Source organism: Gymnogyps californianus, chromosome Z (genome assembly GCF_018139145.2).
Source record: "Gymnogyps californianus isolate 813 chromosome Z, ASM1813914v2, whole genome shotgun sequence".
Lineage (NCBI taxonomy): Eukaryota > Metazoa > Chordata > Aves > Accipitriformes > Cathartidae > Gymnogyps > Gymnogyps californianus.
Window position 1 is genome coordinate 35,914,829 of NC_059500.1, and position 20,132 is coordinate 35,934,960.

The 20,132-nt window shown below is 38.1% G+C and overlaps 1 protein-coding gene across 1 annotated transcript in view; it reads right to left on the minus strand.

Moving 5' to 3' along the window:
- Nucleotides 1-430: 430 nt before the first annotated feature.
- Nucleotides 431-20,132, minus strand: part of SYK (spleen associated tyrosine kinase) — a 34,712-nt gene continuing 15,010 nt past the window's right edge. Inside the window, exons 5-14 of the mRNA XM_050913118.1 lie at nucleotides 19,931-20,012; nucleotides 18,846-18,895; nucleotides 14,014-14,082; nucleotides 7,318-7,408; nucleotides 6,453-6,630; nucleotides 4,957-5,166; nucleotides 4,325-4,514; nucleotides 2,795-2,935; nucleotides 2,442-2,554; nucleotides 431-944 (exon numbers count right to left, since the gene is read on the minus strand). Coding sequence (XP_050769075.1) covers nucleotides 872-944; nucleotides 2,442-2,554; nucleotides 2,795-2,935; nucleotides 4,325-4,514; nucleotides 4,957-5,166; nucleotides 6,453-6,630; nucleotides 7,318-7,408; nucleotides 14,014-14,082; nucleotides 18,846-18,895; nucleotides 19,931-20,012 — 1,197 coding nt within the window. The 3' untranslated portion in view covers nucleotides 431-871. The remainder of the gene's footprint in view (nucleotides 945-2,441; nucleotides 2,555-2,794; nucleotides 2,936-4,324; nucleotides 4,515-4,956; nucleotides 5,167-6,452; nucleotides 6,631-7,317; nucleotides 7,409-14,013; nucleotides 14,083-18,845; nucleotides 18,896-19,930; nucleotides 20,013-20,132) is intronic.

Genomic DNA, 20,132 nt, shown 5'->3' on the forward strand with positions numbered 1-20,132 from the left:
GAAGGCTGAAACAGCACAGACAAAGAAAGGTGCTGCTCCGTCACTTTTCACTGTACAGCTGTCTTTTCAGGAACACAGTGATGGAGTTTATGTTAAAACCCAGAATCATTGTCTTAGGTGCTGATATATTTTGTTCCAAGATGAGAGCAAGCCCCTGAGTTCCCAGGTTTCACCAGGAAAAAAATAACTCCCTGAGGGACAGCTGGGCTTCCACATGAGATGAGGAATGAGAGAAGTTGGTCATATTTAAAGGAGATGATGATGTTAGAAATTCACATCTCCCAGTTCCCCTCTGCCTACATTACTACTGAGAAGAATACGATTTGGTTTTAAAGGGGCCTGGGAGTAAAATTAAACATGCTGTCAGTCAAATCGACTAACACACTTTCACAGTGAATTTCGTTCAAAGTGAGAAATGTTTATACTATTCTTCCTTGGGGAGGGGGAAGGCTGGAACAACCCTTAATGCATTTGAGGGCTAAGAATATTAGTAACAAGAATCTAAATTCCAATCCACATTCAAATACAAGAGAGGAAGAGGGCTGAAAGTCATTAAATAGGTTTTACACGACCACAAAATGTAATGCCAATAAAGCTGTAAATAAAATGAAATGGAATGTAGCAAAAGTATAAGCATCTGCTCTGACGTCCTTGCTGCTCGCTTTGGGGCCTCTCCACTTTCAACACGCTATTTCGGGGCTGGATATTGCGCAGAAGGCAAGAAAACGCAACCCTACAGACACAGGGCTTAGCTCTGAGCTTTGCAGGGTGAAAGTGGCAGTACAAAAATCAAAGTTGCTTGGTTTCGGAAACTGAACTGCTTCTCAGGGGGTGCTGGCTGGAGGCAAGGAAGCTGCTGTTCTTCATGCTGTTAGTGGGAAATGTCGTAATAGTAGTTACGTAATCTCAGCTCGACCGCAACAAATCCTGGTCGGTCATCAACACTGTGGAAAGACGAGAAGTATCACTGCATAGAAAGGAGAAAGCTGTAAAGGCCCGTGGGCCTTGTAACGCTTGGGACTTTACCTCAGCAACAGCTCATTTAAAGCTGCTCACAATATTTTAAGGCTACCAAAATGATGCTACAAAATGAATACCAAGTAGGAAATGTCACTACAGAGCATCCAGTCAGTGGATTTACTATCATGCCTGTTATTTTGTGGTTGGTGAAGGTACTACAGTAAAGAAATGGTAAATCAGCTCCATTTCATTTTCTACTTCATTTACTTCAGCAATAATCTAGAGAAAAGAATATTTACAGTGCAATATCTGCCTTATAATGGGTACTACGGTCACACAGAGTGGCTTAGCACCACTGAGAGAAGCCTATGCATACACTATATGGCTGTACCGTCTTTCTTTCCTCTATATCTGCAACTCTTTGTTGATTTGGGAGAACGCAATTAAACTGACAACAAGCCCTTACGATAATGGATTACATATTGAGATAGTTACACTGCCTGACTTGAGCCTTCTTTTTAAATTTTTTTCTTTTTCTTTCCAATATTAAAGATATTTGAGTACAAACAAATAAAAAGCAGCATGCTTTATGATACACTTATTAATCATAACAAAAAATGATTCCTTCCACTCTAGAACTGTTACGGCATTCTTTGAGTCCAACCAAAATGCAGAAATTATTTTATGGCTCCACGTTCTTTCTAGAGTACTAGGAGTAATAAAACAAACAAAGAAGCAAGGTACCTAAAATTGAAGTACAAACAAAAATAGTTTAAAATGATAAGTCATAAAACTTTTAAAATAAATTTTTGCAATATACTAATTAAAAAGAAGAATATCAGGTAGGCTTTTTTTCCTTCGCTGTATTTCATAATTCTAACTCCTGAAATGTTATCAGAAAAAAATGTTTCTGCAATATTAGGTATGATCTGAAAAGATGTTTTGCCTCTCAATAATAGGAAGTCAATGTGGGATCCAATCTGAGTATATTCAGAAATGAGAGAAGAGAAAAATAGGTCAAAACAATTAATTATTGAGGAATAGAATGAATAATTTGGCAATATGACTTTGAAATTTCAGTAAAGAAAAAGTCTTGGAAATGAAAATTAAACAAAATACAATTCAAAATGAAACAAAAATATTTGCTCAGTTTCAAACTTTCTTTTCAAAATACATCAGACTGACCTTTTTGTGGAATTACTTGTTTTTTATGATACCCTATTTTTTGTATATAACTGTTGCAGCAAAATCAGCTGTGCAAAATCACCTTCTTATAGTACACTCAATAACTCAAATAATTTTCACTTGAAAGTGCAACTGACTCCTTTGTTTGGATGTTGTTTGTAAGCTGAACACTAGCTGAAACAATGTATTTTGAAATGCCCTCCCCCTCTCCACCCCCCCACACCCCCCTTCTGGCTATTAACTAAGTAGCTTAAAATATACTTCTATTAAAAGAGAGAGCATCACATCACACTCACTTGTATGTCCAACACAATTTCATTAGATCATAGACTTCTGTTGGACAGACTTCAGGACGTTCCATTCGTTCTCCTCTTTCAATCATTTGTGCAACTTCACCACCTTTCATTCCCTGGAACAGCGTGACCAGAACAGTCATCCGAGTTGCAAATGATTACAGCACATATGCTAGTATAAAACTAATACAGGCCTGGAGTTGATTTTTGGGCTATCCTTTGAGTCATTTGTTGCAACAGATGGGGTGCTAAGGCCTGCTTTGGCCTGCAATAACCCTTTTTAGGTAGGAAAAGGCATTGGTTCAAATTTGCTCTGAATTTTTACAGAAAAAAAATTGCCAGACAGAACTACTCACCTTATATGGTTTTTGCCCATAAGAGAAAGCTTCCCACATCAAAACCCCAAAGCTCCAGACATCACTTTTGCTAGAAAATTTGTAGAAATTCATGCATTCTGGAGCATACCACTTGACTGGCCATTTTCCATGACTTTGTGCCTAAAGTAAGTCATAACAGAAAGGAGAAAAAGCAGGCTAGAGACAGTGGTAAGTAGTAAACATCATCAGAATTCATGTAAGCCAAGTTAACTTAGATCTGCACACATTTGTACTAAGTATCATAACATTTCTGATGCGGTTGGCATTAGAGAGAATGGGTAGCACCTTCTTCAAAAGTGTTACAAAATTGTTCCTAATCTTCCACTTTCAAAACAATGCACTGAAATGAAATCTATGGTAAAGCAAAGCTGAGCTAAATGACCTGAAGTCATGTTTTTAGTGGCATTGAATTTAAAGTTGCTCTTTAAAAGTAAGATTTTTCATCTAGGCTCTCCACAGAGGGTAAGAGATACACACCCAGCTACACTGAGTCTCATTATTACGTGAAGTTGATGCTCCATTTCAAAGCACAGCGACCACTTTGTGGCAAACTGCAGTTTGATTAAATTATGCCATAACACTGTGTTACGACAATGCAAGTGTCAAGCTGTCCCAGCACAGTGCTAGATCTAGTGAAAGAACCCCACTGCATTTTGTGGAGTTGTAAAGGGAATGGGCCTTTGATACCAATTCTCAAACCTCTGACAAGCAGCTCTGGCTAGGCTAGTGGCAGCGATTTAAGATGTTACTGCCTTTTCTGGCAGCAGTTAATATTCCCATAGGAAGGTCATCAGAAGGGAGTATGTGCTCGCTCCTCCTCTGAAGCATTTCATGGTCTGGCTTATTAGTTTTAAACAGCTGATGAAAGGGAATAGGCAGAAGGAAGAAATAATTTGAACTGTAAGAGCAATATATCAGAAAAAAAGATGCAGACACGATTAGAGCCTTTGTCTCCCATGGATGTTTTTACCTTATTAAATGTGGCAGTTATTTCAGTCCCTTTAGCTGTACAGAGATCCGATGAATTTAAAACCAAGCTAAACAAATTCTGCTTAGATCAAATGATTATTTACCAATGGTATTCCTTCAAAAACCTCCCCAGATTCAGTTCTTTTAGTCAATACTACACTGTGCTAGCCTAAATTTTCCTTGGACATGGTGAAAATCTTAACTGCCCAAAAGTTGATATCTGCAACAAAGACATTTTCCCCCTTTTATATAAGGAAGTATCTCATTTCAACCATAAATTTCAACCTTCTAATGACAAGTTCACCAAAAGTAAATGAAAGAAGTAAGCAAATAAAAGAAGGGACTAGCTTTGTCCTCCCTACACATCTCTTAATGTTGATCGCGCATTTTGAAAATCAGTGACCTACTACGAGGCTATAAAATAATAGATGATACATATTATTTCTGATTTTCAACTTCTTAAAAAAACTGCACTTCAACTGAAAATAATCTTATTAAGCTATGCTACTATACAGCTTTCATGTCTTGTGCAAACCTTACCTTATAATAATTTTCATCAGCACTAAGAGCTTTAGAAAGTCCGAAGTCACTAATTTTGGCATAATGTTGGGTGACTAACAGCACGTTCCTTGCAGCCAGATCCCTATGAACAAAGTTATTCTCCTCCAGGTATTTCATCCCCATGGAAACCTGATGTACCAGCTCTGTTATATTCTTCTCCGTGACATGTCTGAAAATCGTAATTGAATTTTTAAGAGGTCAGGAGTTCATTTTCATGACTTTTCATGAAGTTCAAATATAAATCTTTACTATGAACTTCCCCACATCATACTAGGAACCTGATCCACTTATGTTTAGCTAAGCTTTAATTAGAACAGGCAGCATAAGAATGTCCTGAGCAAAATGATGTGTGATCATATCAATAAATGAGCAATTGAAGGACATGTGAAAACTCTTTCATTTATTCAAAATGCACTATTTTACCAGAAATGCTTGACAGCTAGGGGACATATACAAGATAATCATGTCCCAGTGAAGAGTAACTACAGTCATTAATTATTACATTAACAACATGTCAATTTAAAATTGCCCTTAAAGGGGGGAAAAAAAAGGACGTGTATCTTTTTTGCCCTTTGGATAAATCCTGTGAAATGGAATCAAAGCTTACATACCTATTTTTTTGCAAAAATTTGTTCAATGGCCCAAGTTCAGCCATTTCCATTACTAACATCCAGGCCTCAGCTTCACATATGCCTATCATTCGGACAATATATGGGTTATCCAGTTGCTGCATCACATTTGCTTCTCTCAGTAATTCATCCTTTATGGCTGGATCATTACTCTCATTCTTAAGAATTTTTACAGCCACTGGCTTGGCACCCCTACAGAAAAGAATCCAGTTCTGGGATTAGTTGCTGAAAATTCTGTGTGCAAATGCACACAATCTTCATCTCATGTTTCTGTGCACATAGTACAAACTGTGACAAAAGACAGAATTGACATTCAGAGGGGAAAAAACCTGACTGTAACAGGAACATCTATCAAATGCTCAGAAGACAGCTAAGCAAAAGAGAGAGAATAGAAAGAACCTGAGAAAATTACAAATAGTCATAAAAATATCTTAACAAGCCTGAAAACAAATGTACCGGACAAAATTTTCCTGCCCATTTTGGCAAGAATGCCATAAAGCTTTTCTGGCAAGAAAAGCTACAAAGGCCTTTCTGAACACTGAGGTGTTTTGGAGGTGAGACTAGAACATGCAGCATTGCAAGGCCCTAAGGCAGTGCTCTGAAATCCTGAGAAACTAAGCCTGCTCCTGCAACCTTCAGCTCATACAACTAGGTGAAAGAGTGACTGATGAGATTGACAGAGCTCAAGTGTGAAACAAGATTAGCAAATACACAAGCTGGGACCAGAGCCCTTCAAATCCCCTCAGACTGTATTGGGAAAAGAAAAATCCTTCCTGGCTCTGAAAACCTTGGTTAAAGAAATGCCTCCAGCTCCAAGTGGTGAAAGTGTATACATAATCAGCCCATGCACTTAAACAACATACTGGTAAGATTTTACTATGAAAATGCATAAACAGTCAGGTGCTCCCACTCCTGCCAGTATAAACAGGGTCTGCTCCTACTGCAATTACATGATAAAAGAGGTCACAACATGTTCTGCCTTCTTGAAAATCGACATTCCAGCTTCATGAAACAGGTATTTACCATACTTATTTTAGGTGGAAATCTCTTTGCTACAGGTAAGCTGTCCATGGCGCACTACGCTATTTCTCAGAGAGGCTGTGCAGAGGGGACATACTGAGTAGCATGTCTGCCCATACAAACTACGGAGGAAGGCAGCAGACTTCCCATCCTACTATCCCTGACAGGAGAGAAAATAGTCATAAGGAGCACTTCCCCTCTTTACAGACAAAAATAATGGCTGGGAGGTGGCTATGCTGCAGGCAAAGAGTTGTCTGCAAACAGAGGAAAAGAAAATGAGTGTACAGAAAATGAGTGTGTGAGTGTACGTACAAAGAGAGAAACTGGTGAATGTTAGCCCAAATTACTTAGGTACAGTCTGTCACCCCAAATGACATGCAAAGATTGCTGCTGCTCCAAAAAATAAAGGCTAGAGCTTTTACATATTAGACTCCATGAAAATAGAAGGAAACACTTACTTTTTCATCTTATAGAACCCTTTCTTTACAGTACCAAAGTTGCCAGAGCCAAGTTCTCCTTCCTCCAAGGTTAACAATTTCCTGTCAAGAGTGACATTTTTTGGTTTCATTTCATCTGGATCAGCATATGGACTTTCATAGACCTCAGTATCCATGGGTAAGGCCTCTCTCTGATCACCTGCAGTTCAATCAATGAAAAAATTAAACATTATGTGAGACATTTTTGCTGCCACAGCTACTATATTCACCTTTTCTATGTTCAGGATCATCAGCGTGTTTGACTTATGAGGGCATTATAAAGAAACCACATGCAGTCCAGCTACAGGCACTTTAGAACACCCCAAAAGAGAGTGACCTCCACCTGGTGACATGATCTAACTATTGAGCATCTGCGTAATGTGAAACCAGGAAGTTCCTTGACAGAAGGAGGATTAAAGGCTGGCCCTTCTCCTTAGTACTTCCCATTAGCTACCTCAGACAGTTCTTCACTCAGAATGCTGCCTTATGTGTAGTTCATTCTTAGGCACCCATCTTTAACTGCATTTTACAGAAAGTCTGAGCACCAGCTTGGCACTGTGGATGCAACAGGGCACAATTCCTTTTATGAAGTGCAAGGATGCAGCTTTTAGAGTCAAGGAAGTAATAATCTTTCACTTCAACGTGGAAAAAGGGATTTCTGCTAAATGACTTTTATTACAGATGGTGACATCTGGCAGTTTCAGCTACCAGGCCTGAGCTATGGTAGTGGCTATACCAATACACAACACGGTATGAAATATATGCAAGAAAAAAGAAATATGGGTTGAGGAGAGATCTCTGGCATAAAGAAGAAAATTGTATTAATGACATAAATTACTCTGCCTACCTTTTTCTGCTCCTGTAAGACCCCTCTTCCTTTGCAGCACGTAAGGATTAAAAGGTGCTTCATCAGGTGGGTGGCCAATAGTTGGCTGAAGCTGTAGCACACAAATAGAGTTTTTATGTTTAGCAATGAATAGGTAAGTTAAAAGCATTTTTTTCCCGCGAGGATTAAGGCATAATGATTGCAAGAGACACATAGGTGAGAATCAGAAAGTAAGAAAGGGATCCAACAAAGTTTTTTTCATTCTGGAGGTTATTGCTTGAGTAAATATGCAGGCCAACTGAAACATACACTGCTAAAGCATAAAAAGTTATTGCAAATATTTCAGAGCATTTGATAGAAAAGAATTAACTGGAATGGGTCATGCACAAATCTTATTCTGCAGATATTAAATTTACATGCTCTTTTCAAATCTGCCTTGTAACATAAGTAGTCATAAGGATTTCTCTTTAATCTGTCCTTCCTCCCTCTCGAAGTTATGTCTCTCCATATCTAGGCCATAGAGAACTTCTTAGCAGAAATGAAAACAAAAAATAGTTCCCAGTTTCTCTTGTGGATGTTATAGAGTGACTCCACTTGGAAGAAACTGAGCTAAAAAGTAATTATTTTAATAGGCTTGTGTATTGTCATGGACAAACATCATGGACCAGATACTAGGCCAGTCTGTCTGCTCTGAGGAGGGAGAAAATGACCTAATTCTTACTGTACTTGAACATCTGGTTCAAATACAATCCGTCTGCCTTTACTCTTTGTCAGAGGAATACTATGGAGCACACAAACCACCCCAGCAGAAACACAATCTGTTCTGGAGCTCCTTGGCTAAAGGACGAGTCTGGCGCAATAAAGTATAGATGAGAGAAACTTATAATCTGCTCTCTTCTGTCTGTGAACTGTCAGGAACAGGGAATTACAGAACTTATTTCTGCAGTTTAGTCCCTTTTCTTTCTCAATGTAGAAATTTTACTCGACTCATGAGTGACCTCACCCTCCTAAGAGAGTATTTTAAAACCAGAAATTCAAACATCAACACAAGCTTGCTCAGCTCAAATAGGAAACAAAGGTATATTGTACTGGCAAAACACTGGATAGGGCTATTTTGCAAATATTTGAGTATGTAATTCTTATTTTTAATAACTGAAGCTTTCAGTGGCATAAGTTCCTGCCTGAAACAGTTGTGGTTTTCAAGTAAAGAGAAATAGAGCTTTAGAAATGTCCAGGAGTGAATTATTGGGGGCAATAGAAGTTTTATCACTTGGAAACTGCATTTTGTAGGGAAAACGCCTGACCCAGGTGGTACAGACCTTTAAATCGTAATGATCTGCCCAGTTGGATGATGGGCAGAAAAGATTTCACTACATAGATTTTACAGCAAACCCCGAGTAGGAGGCCAACACTTGGCAAGATTCTGGCCTAGTGGGATGAGCATGGTGGCATCAGGGATGGTAGGGGTAATGTTTCTGACTTGAATTGCTCAGGCTTGTGGAACAGTGTTGAAAGGCCGTTTGCTGTCAGGGCAAGCCACAGGAGCCCTGAGATGGTTCTGAGATACGTCAGGGACCAAAGTGACCTGCCAATCTCAAGAACAAGTAGACAAATGAATGGCATAAAATGAGATCCTCAGCTCTAGTTTTGTTTTTCTAGCCTGGTACACCTTGCCAGGTCTGCAAGTTAAGAACTGTATTTCCAAGACCTGTACCACTCTGTTTCACACACAGGCCATTCACTAACCCAAAAAACCCCACTGAGATTAGAACTCAATCCTAAACCTCTCAAGTGATGGGCTGGCAGTTTCACCGTGAACACTCAGGACAGTCTTTCCCTACAGTATGTCAGGATGTATAGGGAAATGCTTATGTTCAGTCAAAAATACTAATCATCTTTTGCAAAGCAAAAACAAATCAGATGGAATTATACTTACTGAGACCACAGGGATTTTAGTTTGTGCATTTCATATATCTTGTATTGCTTCGGAACACATCAAGAATACTCAGGGTTTTTTATCTTATTGTTAGTTACTATGACTCACTTCTTGTTATTACTGCTAAGAAATGACTATAGTTCCTCTGGATAGCTTCCTGGATGTATTCTTGCTTCCTACATTAACTATATTTATACTTTAAAAGGGAGGTCATTTTACATTCCAAAAGGTAATTGGAATCAATTAACTGAGTGGATATAAAGCAATATGGACTGACATTAATACCTGTTGCTAGACAGATACAAGTACAAAGTAAGCAGGTGCAAATTGCCACATTGCATGCATTTTATGGAAGCATCTGGTTAACACTTCTTGGCCAAGGGGTCCAAAAGTAGAGTGGGAAAAAAAGGATAAAAATATGATGACTACCTAAGAAAGGGATGAGATGCTGAGTCTTCAGTGGCAGTTTCCAGGATACTGGAAAGAAAGTTCTGAAATACTTAGGAATGATAGAATCACAGTTTCAAAGGATACCTTTTGTGTACTTTACCCTTAAAATAATCTTTCTGATTGATAGAAATGCAAAGTGTTCAGAAAATGACATCTAGAAGAGACTGCATCACTCTGGGACTCCTTTGCTTTTTGAAAGCTTTGATAGGACTATCAATCGTCCTCTGTTCACTGTGGGGAGTACCTCAACTGTGCACCAAAAAGTATGATGGGAATATCTGAGCCCAAGCCTTGAAATGTCCCACAGCACACCCCTCACTTAAAACACTGAAACCTTTTCTGTAGTCACAATTAGGTAAAGTCACATGGGTGTAGCTGTAGCTCCAAGCTAACCAATGAAGCACGGCAGTTCCGTTTTCTTTCTTTCCACAAACAGTCAAGTGCCGGTTAGAGTTTGTGTAGTTGTTGTTATATAAAGAGGAATATAAATTCAGCCCACAGAAGGGTACAACTTCAGCAGATCTTCCTTGTTTTCAGATGAGTAAAAAGATTGTGTACTATTCTTCATCGTAACCCAAGCTTACGACAAATGAGATACAAGCACTTTGGGAAAGCCCTCTGAAAATGATAAGCTCAAGATTTCAAATGGACTTGAACTTACTGTTTGAAGAAGTGATGCTTTTTTGATGGCAATATAACCCTGCAGGCTGAACCATAATGACAGAAATTACAAATTCCACTGCAACACCTTGTATAGGTCTGATAAGTAAGCTTCATCTGATTGCTGCTGAACAACAGGGCAGAAACACTTAAGAAGTACCCAGCCAGTACTGGATAATCCCACAAATTTTAAAAAACTTGGAGGGCATAAGGTTTCATGTGATTAGTATTAGTTGCAGACTAGAGAGGTAGTTAAAAATCCCTGATCCTAGGTCTCAGTGTATGAACTGGGATACTTTGGACTGGCCAAACAGAATTCATGTACACCAAATTCATACATCTCAAGAATCCATTCAGCAGTGCAGAACACCTGGTAAAAATACAGCTCTGGCCGTGACATAGCTGACTCCTCAAATGGGACATATAGAGACGTTTCTGCTCTTTGCAATTCAAGAACAAAATAAAAGAATCAGAAAGGATTGGATGCTCTTGTTCAGGAAGTGCATTAAAAAAAATGAGTGCATCACTCCTGTGCTTGTGAATAAAACTCTGCAGCTGTGAATTGTAAATGACACAGTGACACGAAATCTAAGAAAGTGGGTTGTCTTTCTCAGAGAGCTGCTCATGTTTAAGGTTAGTGATAATGCCTTACATATTATCAGTGCTAGCTTAGTGAACTAATATATATGTATGTGTGGAATGATATTCCCCATTGTTGCAATTTGATTAAACAGCTTACCAATGGCTTTTTCATTAATATTTCTGGTTGCACTGCAATTTGGTGTTTCACAGGCACCTTTGCAGCTCATATTAGTAACTTGGGAATATTGTACAGCACTCAGAAAACCTCAAACATTTTTCTTTAGTTCTGCCAGTTATGTATTCATGGCATGTAGCACCCTGCATGCCTTTGAACAGGATTTTCTAGCAGAAAGGTTGGAATTTTTCTCTTCGAGTCAAGTGAGGCATACTAGAAATGGTGCAGGAGGTATGTATCATGGCATGTACAGTGGTCTGGGTAAGAGTACAATAAAATTTCCTTTTTATTTAACTGTCACTTAAATCCAGAGTCCTTTCTGCCCTACTCTTTAAAAACAGCAAGTTTAATTCTGCAGATCTTTTTCTGACAAAGGGAGGTTTGTCTTAATACAACCAAGGGATAGGGTAGGAGATTACTCCTTATATTCTTACAAGAAGCAGGGAATGGGCAAAATGACCATGGATTTGCTCGTCCAGTAAAAAGGAATACAAGAAAAGAGTCCACTAGAGGAGCCTGTTAAAAATGGCACATACTATGTGACACCTTGTGGTATGTACACTTGTAAACTATGGGGCAGGCTGTCATTTTATGCTCTCATACTAGAAAGCTGTTGTGAGCCTGTCCTGTTTTCACATCAACATATTTTTTTTCTTCTGCTAGGGTTTAAATTTCATTGGTTAAACTTCTCAGGTACCCATAGTTAAGCTAATCTAAATGTGCCTTTCTTCCTCTTATTAGGGACTGGCTATACTAGCGTGGCACTTTTATAGTAATATAGCCACATCCACAATGAGAGGAAAGCAGGAAGCAGAGAGTTTGCGTTCACTCAAAGATATCTTTCTAGTAAAAGGAATACCACTTTCTATGCATGGATAAGGCCTTAGTAGGATAACCCCTAAGCAGGTTTGATAGCATCTAGTGGATGCAATGAGAGCAAGACCCACTTACTGTTTGCTTTCAAATATGAATGAAATGGCTCTAACTAAGTCTGATTTTTATAGTAAAGATTATAATTTTTTAGTAAAGAATATACTTATGAAGGCAATCAGTACAGCAAATACGATTTCTTTTCAGGTTAATAATTCTGATTTGCAAAACGCAAACATATATGTAGGACTATAAAGTCGTCTTATTTTGCTAAACCAAACTGAATAGCAAAATACTGCATGACAAAGACCTTATTAGCCAAATCCTCCATGAGCTTTGGCTAAGACCTCTTAGTCACCACTAGGTGGCACGAGTTCATTTAAATTGTCGTCTAAATCACCAATTTTACATTAGCGAGTAAAACAGCTTGAAAAATTTTGATCTGAGTGCTAAAATCATATACAAATAACCAGTTTGTGAAATTTAAAAAAACCTGTACTTTCCAAGACTGAATAAATATAACAGCGTAAATTTTACATTTCACTGTCTGAAAGGTTTTGACATAAGAGAAGTAACTGCCTAATTAACCAGGTCTAAAGTAAACTCTACATGTTGGGGTTAATGGATGGTAAATCTTGGAAATGTTCAGAGCAGGACTTTTGTTCAGAGTCTAAATTTGGCAGTATGATGACATTTGTGGGTTTGAGTATTCAGGGTTAAGTAAATGTAAATGGTGATCAAATCAGATTTCTGAAATTATTTTCTTAAATTATTGGTCTTTCTCTGACAATATGCTTCAGTCTGTACTCTGTGTATGTTCCCCAGAAGGCAGGAAATAGGTATTTAACTGCAGAAAGCAAACAGAGAGAAGCACAGGTTTCACCAGGTGAACAGACAGCAGAGTGACCAAAGCCATGTCTAGAGAACTCAGATCCCACACTCACTTTTCTGGACAAAATGAACACTTCTCTTGTCTAATGTGTGATAGTATGGCAATTTTTTTCAGATGGCTTTAGAACATGTCCTGACACTGTATATGTATTTGTACAAGATGACAGCACATTAAAAACGAGACGTGGGTCCTGTAAGGGTATACAGATGACAAAAGCTATTGGTACTTCAGTATAAAAGTGAACTGAAGTTATAAAAAAAGAATAATTGTTATTTACCAGGATTATCAAATACAGTACATGTCAAACATAGTTTTTCACTCTGAACAGCAGTGTACCTCTAGGGCTTTTTATGCCTGCTCATTTTTGTTGAAGAGCAACTGGCAATAAATAAATAAATAAATAAACAAACAAAAAGAGAGGCTCATGGGTGGAACAGGGACACACATGTTATTCTTGGCATGCAAACAAAGCTCATAACTACATGCTTCACAACTACATCAATTACCGGACAGCATAATTTTCTGGCCATGCAGCAGCATTTTCATTAGTACAGGGCTGAGTTCCCCTTGACTCCCTGACATCTTATCACCTTTCCCATTCTGCTTGGTCTTGTGACATCTTACACTTGCCCAAATGTAATTAACATCAATGCATAACAAGATTTGTGCACACAGGTTCTGTAAGAATATATTTTGTAGTTGTTATTAACAAATTGTTCCCTAAATGTGCTCAGTAATAGCATTGTGTAAGCAAGCCAATTTTCTGATTAGGAATGATAGTTCAGAGTAGAAATATTGTTTTGTTCTGCTATAAGTGACTGTTGTTTGAAAAACATTTTATCACTTACATTTTATTTGCAGACTTGTTGAGATCTGCACTAATATTTTGGGATGTGAGAAATTACTTTAAAATAGTCCATCAATTTTTAAAACTTCTTTAAAACCATTGCTTTAGTTATAAAATCAAGGCCATAATTATGCAGATGATTAGGAAGGAAGCAGAAAGCTTACAAAATCTTCACAATCTGATTGTTAGTAGCCAAGACACACATTTAGTAACAGCAAGCCAAAAGAGGGGAAAAAAGAGTGAAATTAGTCAAGTGTAAGTCCTTTTAACTCAAGTCAAAAACCTAAAAAGACTATATGAGGCACCTTTTTGCTGCCAGCCTTTGGAAAGGTGTACGATTTGAGTCTTGAGATAATTCCACCTCCTGCCCAACTCTAGAAACCACAATGTCAAAGAGGAACAGTAAATGTGTCAGGAAAATAGCTAAAGGTATTTTACAAAACAGATGTAGTATACAAGAACAAAACACTCCCAACTTTTCTTTTGTGTGTGCCTGCAAGTACACATATGATGCATCAAACAAATGTAGTATAGGAAACCTTAGTACTAAATTTTCTTTCAACTGTATTACTCTCAAACCATCTTGAATCTGTAGATACACCTTAAGGCAGTTTTTAAATTCAAGCACATTGCCCCTTCCCCAGATCTTTTACGCAGTATGTTTTTCCTGCCTCTGTTATTGAACTTTAGCCACCCCCCCAACATATTTAGCAATGTAAATCAGCTGATAACTTTAGTGTCTTGAAGTATGACTAATGTATCAAGCAAGATTTGAAGCACACCTTGGTCTTACAACAATGTGGTTATTGAAGCAAAAAGCACACAAACTGATATTAATTCCAAACAAAAATGAACAGGCTTTAGATTTTACTTGTGCACTTATGTTCTGTATAAAGATACTTTTAAAAGAAATGCAAATATGTTTTACAATAATACATTAATTTAATTAAATGTGACTAATTATCATTTCTAGGGGTCACTGAGAGATCATACCTGCCTAATTAAAACTGTGATGCAGTACTTACTGACCAAGCATTTAAGCTGATGCTGAGGTTGAAATAATAATCTGAGCCACATTCTCAGCCACTTTAAACAGCCTTTTAACTTACCTACAGTTAGATGTTCTGAACTTTTAAATAACCCATTTGGCCATTTTTTTTCTCCTGAAAAGATAGCTTTTCTAATGGATAGGATTTGTATCTCTCCTAACTTTCTTTTAAAAAAAAATGTTTGATTTCCCATAAAAAAGGTATCTTGTTTCAAAACACCAAGGATAGCCATGCAGTCCCCATTCCTGCTGGAAGAACAGAAACTTTTTTGATGCTTGACAGTCTTCATAGCTGTGATACATAAAAATTCAGTTACTGCATATTGAAAAAGCTTACTGAATCTGCCATTTTCTTTTACCTCACAAAATTCTCTTTCCATACTGGGAATAAATGAAACCTGAAGCACTTCTTAGCTATAGTTTTGCAACAGATAAATTCTCTAAGAGGTTAAGTGCTCTTTTGCACATGGTGAGCATGGTTCGTTAATACTTTTCCAACAAGAGTAGCTCCCTGCACTTGACCAAGCAGCCACCTGTACTGCCTTGATGGTAATACTGCTTAACTCAAATGTTTGTATTAGACATACAAATGCATGCTAAGAGGAATACTTAATCAGGGACAGCAACAGGACCAGTCTAAAGTTAGGCTGTACTCATAAGGTTTAGGTCTATTATCACTATCTGATAAACTGTGGCTAAACAAATAAAATACTGAAAAAGGTTAAGCGGAGAATTTGGGAAGTGGCCAGAAGTTGGCAGCTTCACTGTAATGTCAACTTCTCATTTTAGGCTCAATATCAAAAGCTCCTCTGCAGGTTTAAATACATATTGGGATGATATGCAGGGAGAAAAAAGTAATTTACAAAGTCAAAGGGGATCAAAATCACCTTAAATCTAGTTATGGAGCCTCTGGTGAAAGGCAAGAAAAGTCCTAGTCCATACATGTGCTGAGAGAATAAGGAGTAAGCTTCCATATTCTGCATGGAGAAATTATCTCCAGCACAGACTTTCAGCAGAAAATCCTTCCTTTTGCAGAGGAAGCATATTAATATCACTAAAAAGGAGATGTCCAGATTACAGAAAAGGGGACAAAAACCAGTAGCATTTTGTTACTCTAAGTTTGTTCTTGAAGCATTAGCAAATACTACACAAATCCCTTCCCTGATGTTGTAAATTTTACTCCAAGCCCTTACACACCAACAGTCTGCAGTTAAATTAGTTGGACAGTCTGCCTTGCATATCATCCAGCAAATCTTTCTACAGTGGTCATACATTCTCTTAGCTTCAAAGCAACTTCACGTTTAGGCATGCTCTCCACTAAGGCTTTGGAATCTCACCAGTGTATTTCAGGCATTAATAAATATAAAAACTAAAAAATTATTGAAAAATTGGTCTGGATGGGAATACCAGTATCAGATTGTCCATCAGAACAGGCCATTCCCCTCCTTTCTTCAGCTGTTAATCATGTTCTGTCCCTCTACTCTCTCTTTTTTGCTTCTTTATTCTAATCAATCTTTTCTCACAAGTCATGATCATTCCTGTTGCCTTTTTCTGGATTATCTCCTGTTGGACAATGCTCTTCGGTGCAGTGCCAAAAACTGGTGAAAGTATTCCAGCCGAGACCTTACCAGTGTTGAGCAAGCTGGAAACACTCTTGATGTTTCCCTTTCTTCTACCAGCATGATGGTTGCTGGTCCTTGTTCCTGTTCTGATCCATTACAGGCATCACATCCTCTGAAAAACTGTCGCTGCTCCCCATCCTGTGTTCTACAGCTGACTACTAGAAGTGCAGTATCTTGCACTAGTTTCTACTGAACTTCACCCTGCTTTTTCCAGGACATTTCTCCAATTCATCACAATTATTTTGAGTCCCAATTCAAACATTCACAATCCCAATTCACATATTTGGGCAATCTATTTTGTAAAATAAAAAAGATGCAGTACTTCAGAAATGTCAGAAACTCTTAAACTTAAATCTTAATTATGATGGTGTAAATAATGTGAAGATAGATTGCACATCCTCTACATAAGACTTTGTGATTGTATTTGTTCTTTTCAGGATGCATTTTTGTTTTTGCAATCTGAATTCATTGTATTTCAGGCTCTGCATATAAAAAAAGCTACATGAGTGGTCTTTAGTGAGTTACTGCTTTTGCACAAAGATATTAATGTATGAGAACCTGGCAATATTAACTGAAGTCTTTGAGTTCCATAAATAGTAACATTAATTTAAAATTTTCCACTTCCTATTTTTATGTTTATACTATGGGAAAGTAACTTAGCAGGCTTGTTTTATACAACTCCTAAAGAAAACACAAAATTAAGATTTCAGTTTTAAGAATTCAGAATGTCAAACATATTGTAGCTTTAAACAATATTTTAGGAGAATATTTGCAAAATATGCACTCAACACAACTCACTTATTTTTGGGGCTTTTCCTTCTATCCATCATGACCAGCCTTAAGTGTAACTACTACTGATGAATCCTGAAAACATTAATGTTTGTATGCAAAATGTGCAAGTGACCAAGTGTATTTAAGTCAGCTACTTGCTAGAGAAGTACACGTTCAAGGGTGGAATTAATGTCACCTAACTATGGCTACCTAAAAGCAAGGCATATAGTCTTGACTAAACACCTAGGCCCCTTCTGAGTGCCAAGACGTAGGCACATATTGGTGGAAAGTCATGCCACCACTTTTAGGCTGAAGTGACATGTGGATGGGTATGTGTCTTACTCATGCTTCAAAATTCCTCAAAAGTGAGCCTTTGTGATTTGCTGAATGAATGGCTCTTCATTTGAGTTCATTAGTGTTAGGCAAGATTAATCATACCCTGTTAGCATGACCGAGTCTTTCATCTGTAAAGCATCATGAACAACTGGGGCGGTATTACTGCAATGCACTGATGAAAAGAGAAGAGGTTGGCCCATTTACTTTCATTGCACAGTCCTAAACACCAGTCAACTTAGTCAGATACAAGGTTTTTTTGTTACTACTTCTTTGATAAGTTAAATACCTAAAGCAAGATTTCTTTAATTTACTTTCATTTACACTTAAACTGAAAAATTTTCTATGGATAATCTAAAACCTACGTAGTATTCCCACACTCAGTGTGCTTGCTCCATCACTATAACTGCATGTATACCAGATGATACACATGTGGTCTCATGTGCTTAAACTTCACGGTCATCCTTGTAAATGGCACAGATCCAAACCTCAGGACAACATTAAAAAAAAAAAAAAAAGGCACTGAATTTGGTTGCGTAATTTCCAATGATTTAAAAGGGCGCCTGATTTTCAGAAACTGGTGGTATGAGAATGGTTGTTCAGGGACCCACAGGGACTCAACAGTACTGAAATAAATGTAATTGCCTATTTGAACAAAAATATTTTTTTCTATAATGTGGGACTGCATCAAGATAATGACCTAGATGATTAGGTTCTCCAGGGAGTCGTGAAACAACTAAATTAAACTCCCTATTTCAGACAAGATCAACTATAGCTGAATGAGATGGTGTTATGTATCACACCTCAGGTGGCTTCTCTAATCAACGGACTCTAAGAGCTCAGGCAATTATTATCACAGATAGGCTTGCTCACTCTTCATGGAGTTGATGAAAGAACTTCCTCTACTTTCACTGCACAAGGAATCAAACCCTTGTGCAAAGTCTGACGTTAATTGCACACACCAAATATGAAAACAAATTGAACTGCCATTTCTGCTTCAGTCAGCAGATTCTCAAAACGGACAATGTAAACAAAGCAGTATCTCTCCTCCTAGTGTTGATACAGTCGCTACAGAATATGACCATCAAAGAGGCATTTTGCATATGAAAAATACTGATTTTCACATACATTGTATGTATAAAAGTAGTTCACAAAATTAAATGATGAATAGCTCATGCAAAACACTGATGAAAGCAATAACCATGCTAGAATGTTAAGCTTATTCTTTTCAACTTACTGCTTACATCCCTAGAAAAACAAATTCACTGCTGCAATAATATCCAAGCATTAGGATTCCTAGAGCAGTATGTGACTGTAAGCCTTCTCAAATGAATGCTACTGCTATATCACCACCTACTCTTACCTTAGAAGGGGTTCCAGGAAGTGGAAGACGAGTGTTAAAAACAACACTATCTGTAAAAGAATCAAATGTAGAAGGATACTGAGCAAGGCGAGAAATGTACTATGAGAACACAAAATTTTATATAGGGGACCAACTTTCTAGTTTTTAAATCACATTACAGTGTTTCTCCTGGCCCATCTTCTTTGCTTTTGTCTCTAATGTGCAGCAGACTCTGGTACTTGCTGCCACAGAGACAAAAGTATGTGCAGTGCCTAAACGATTCAAAGAAGCAGAAAAAATATGGGCATATACTCTCACCATGGCACTGGTATCCAGTCAGAATGACAGAAGGCGGCCTTAGAGAGAGAACAGCACTTCTGGAATAGCACAAGTTAGACAAGGATCAGGCAGAAGCATCTTTTTCCCCCTGGCAGTCAGGGCAAGAGGGAGGACAGGTCTCATTGGTATTTAACATGACATTAAAGAAGAAACAGGGCACAGAGCATACTAGACCTCAGAACACCCCTGAACACTCCTCACCACCCCTTTCCCTCCCTTCCCCCAGGTTATCAAGGAATGCCTCTCTGACCCTCATTTTCTGCATCAGGTGCAGCCAATCCCTTGTTCTGCCCTGCTCGCCCCAAGATAGGAAGTAACTCCTCATCTACCAGCAACTCACCTGTTGTGGGCACCTCTCACTGCACCCAACCTGAATGCCTACAGCAGCACTGCTGATGTGCTGGCATCAGCTTGGAGTAAGGACCATTGGAGGAGTGCTGGGACAACCACCTTGTTAGTGTGTGTGCCAAGTAACACACACTGCTACTATAAGCAGCAAAGCACATTTTGGATCTGACATTAATTTAGAGCCAGCAATAATTGGAGTTGGTAGCCTCTCTTAAGCTACAGGATCTGCCTCCATCCTGCATGGTCTAGCAGATCTTAACTCATTTGAAAAGTTGGAAATTTAACATTTAAATTTTTTTTATCCAACTTTAATCTACCATAATCTGCATGCACCTACATGGCAAATGGAAAAAATGCACACATCTCTATCATCATTAGTACGGCTACTTATACATATCAAAATAATAGGAATAACTCACCATTTTCTGAGCCAAGCTGTGGACAGGGAATGGTAAGAACCCTTAATAATCCATCTGGTTTGTATGAATAATGCTCAACTAACTACCAGAACGAGAGGGGGGGGGGGGGGGAAGAGAGGAGAGAAAAAGATATGAAAAGGTAAGGGAGGTATAATTAAATACATTGTCTCTTTAAAATTGTGTGCATATGTACGATAATTGA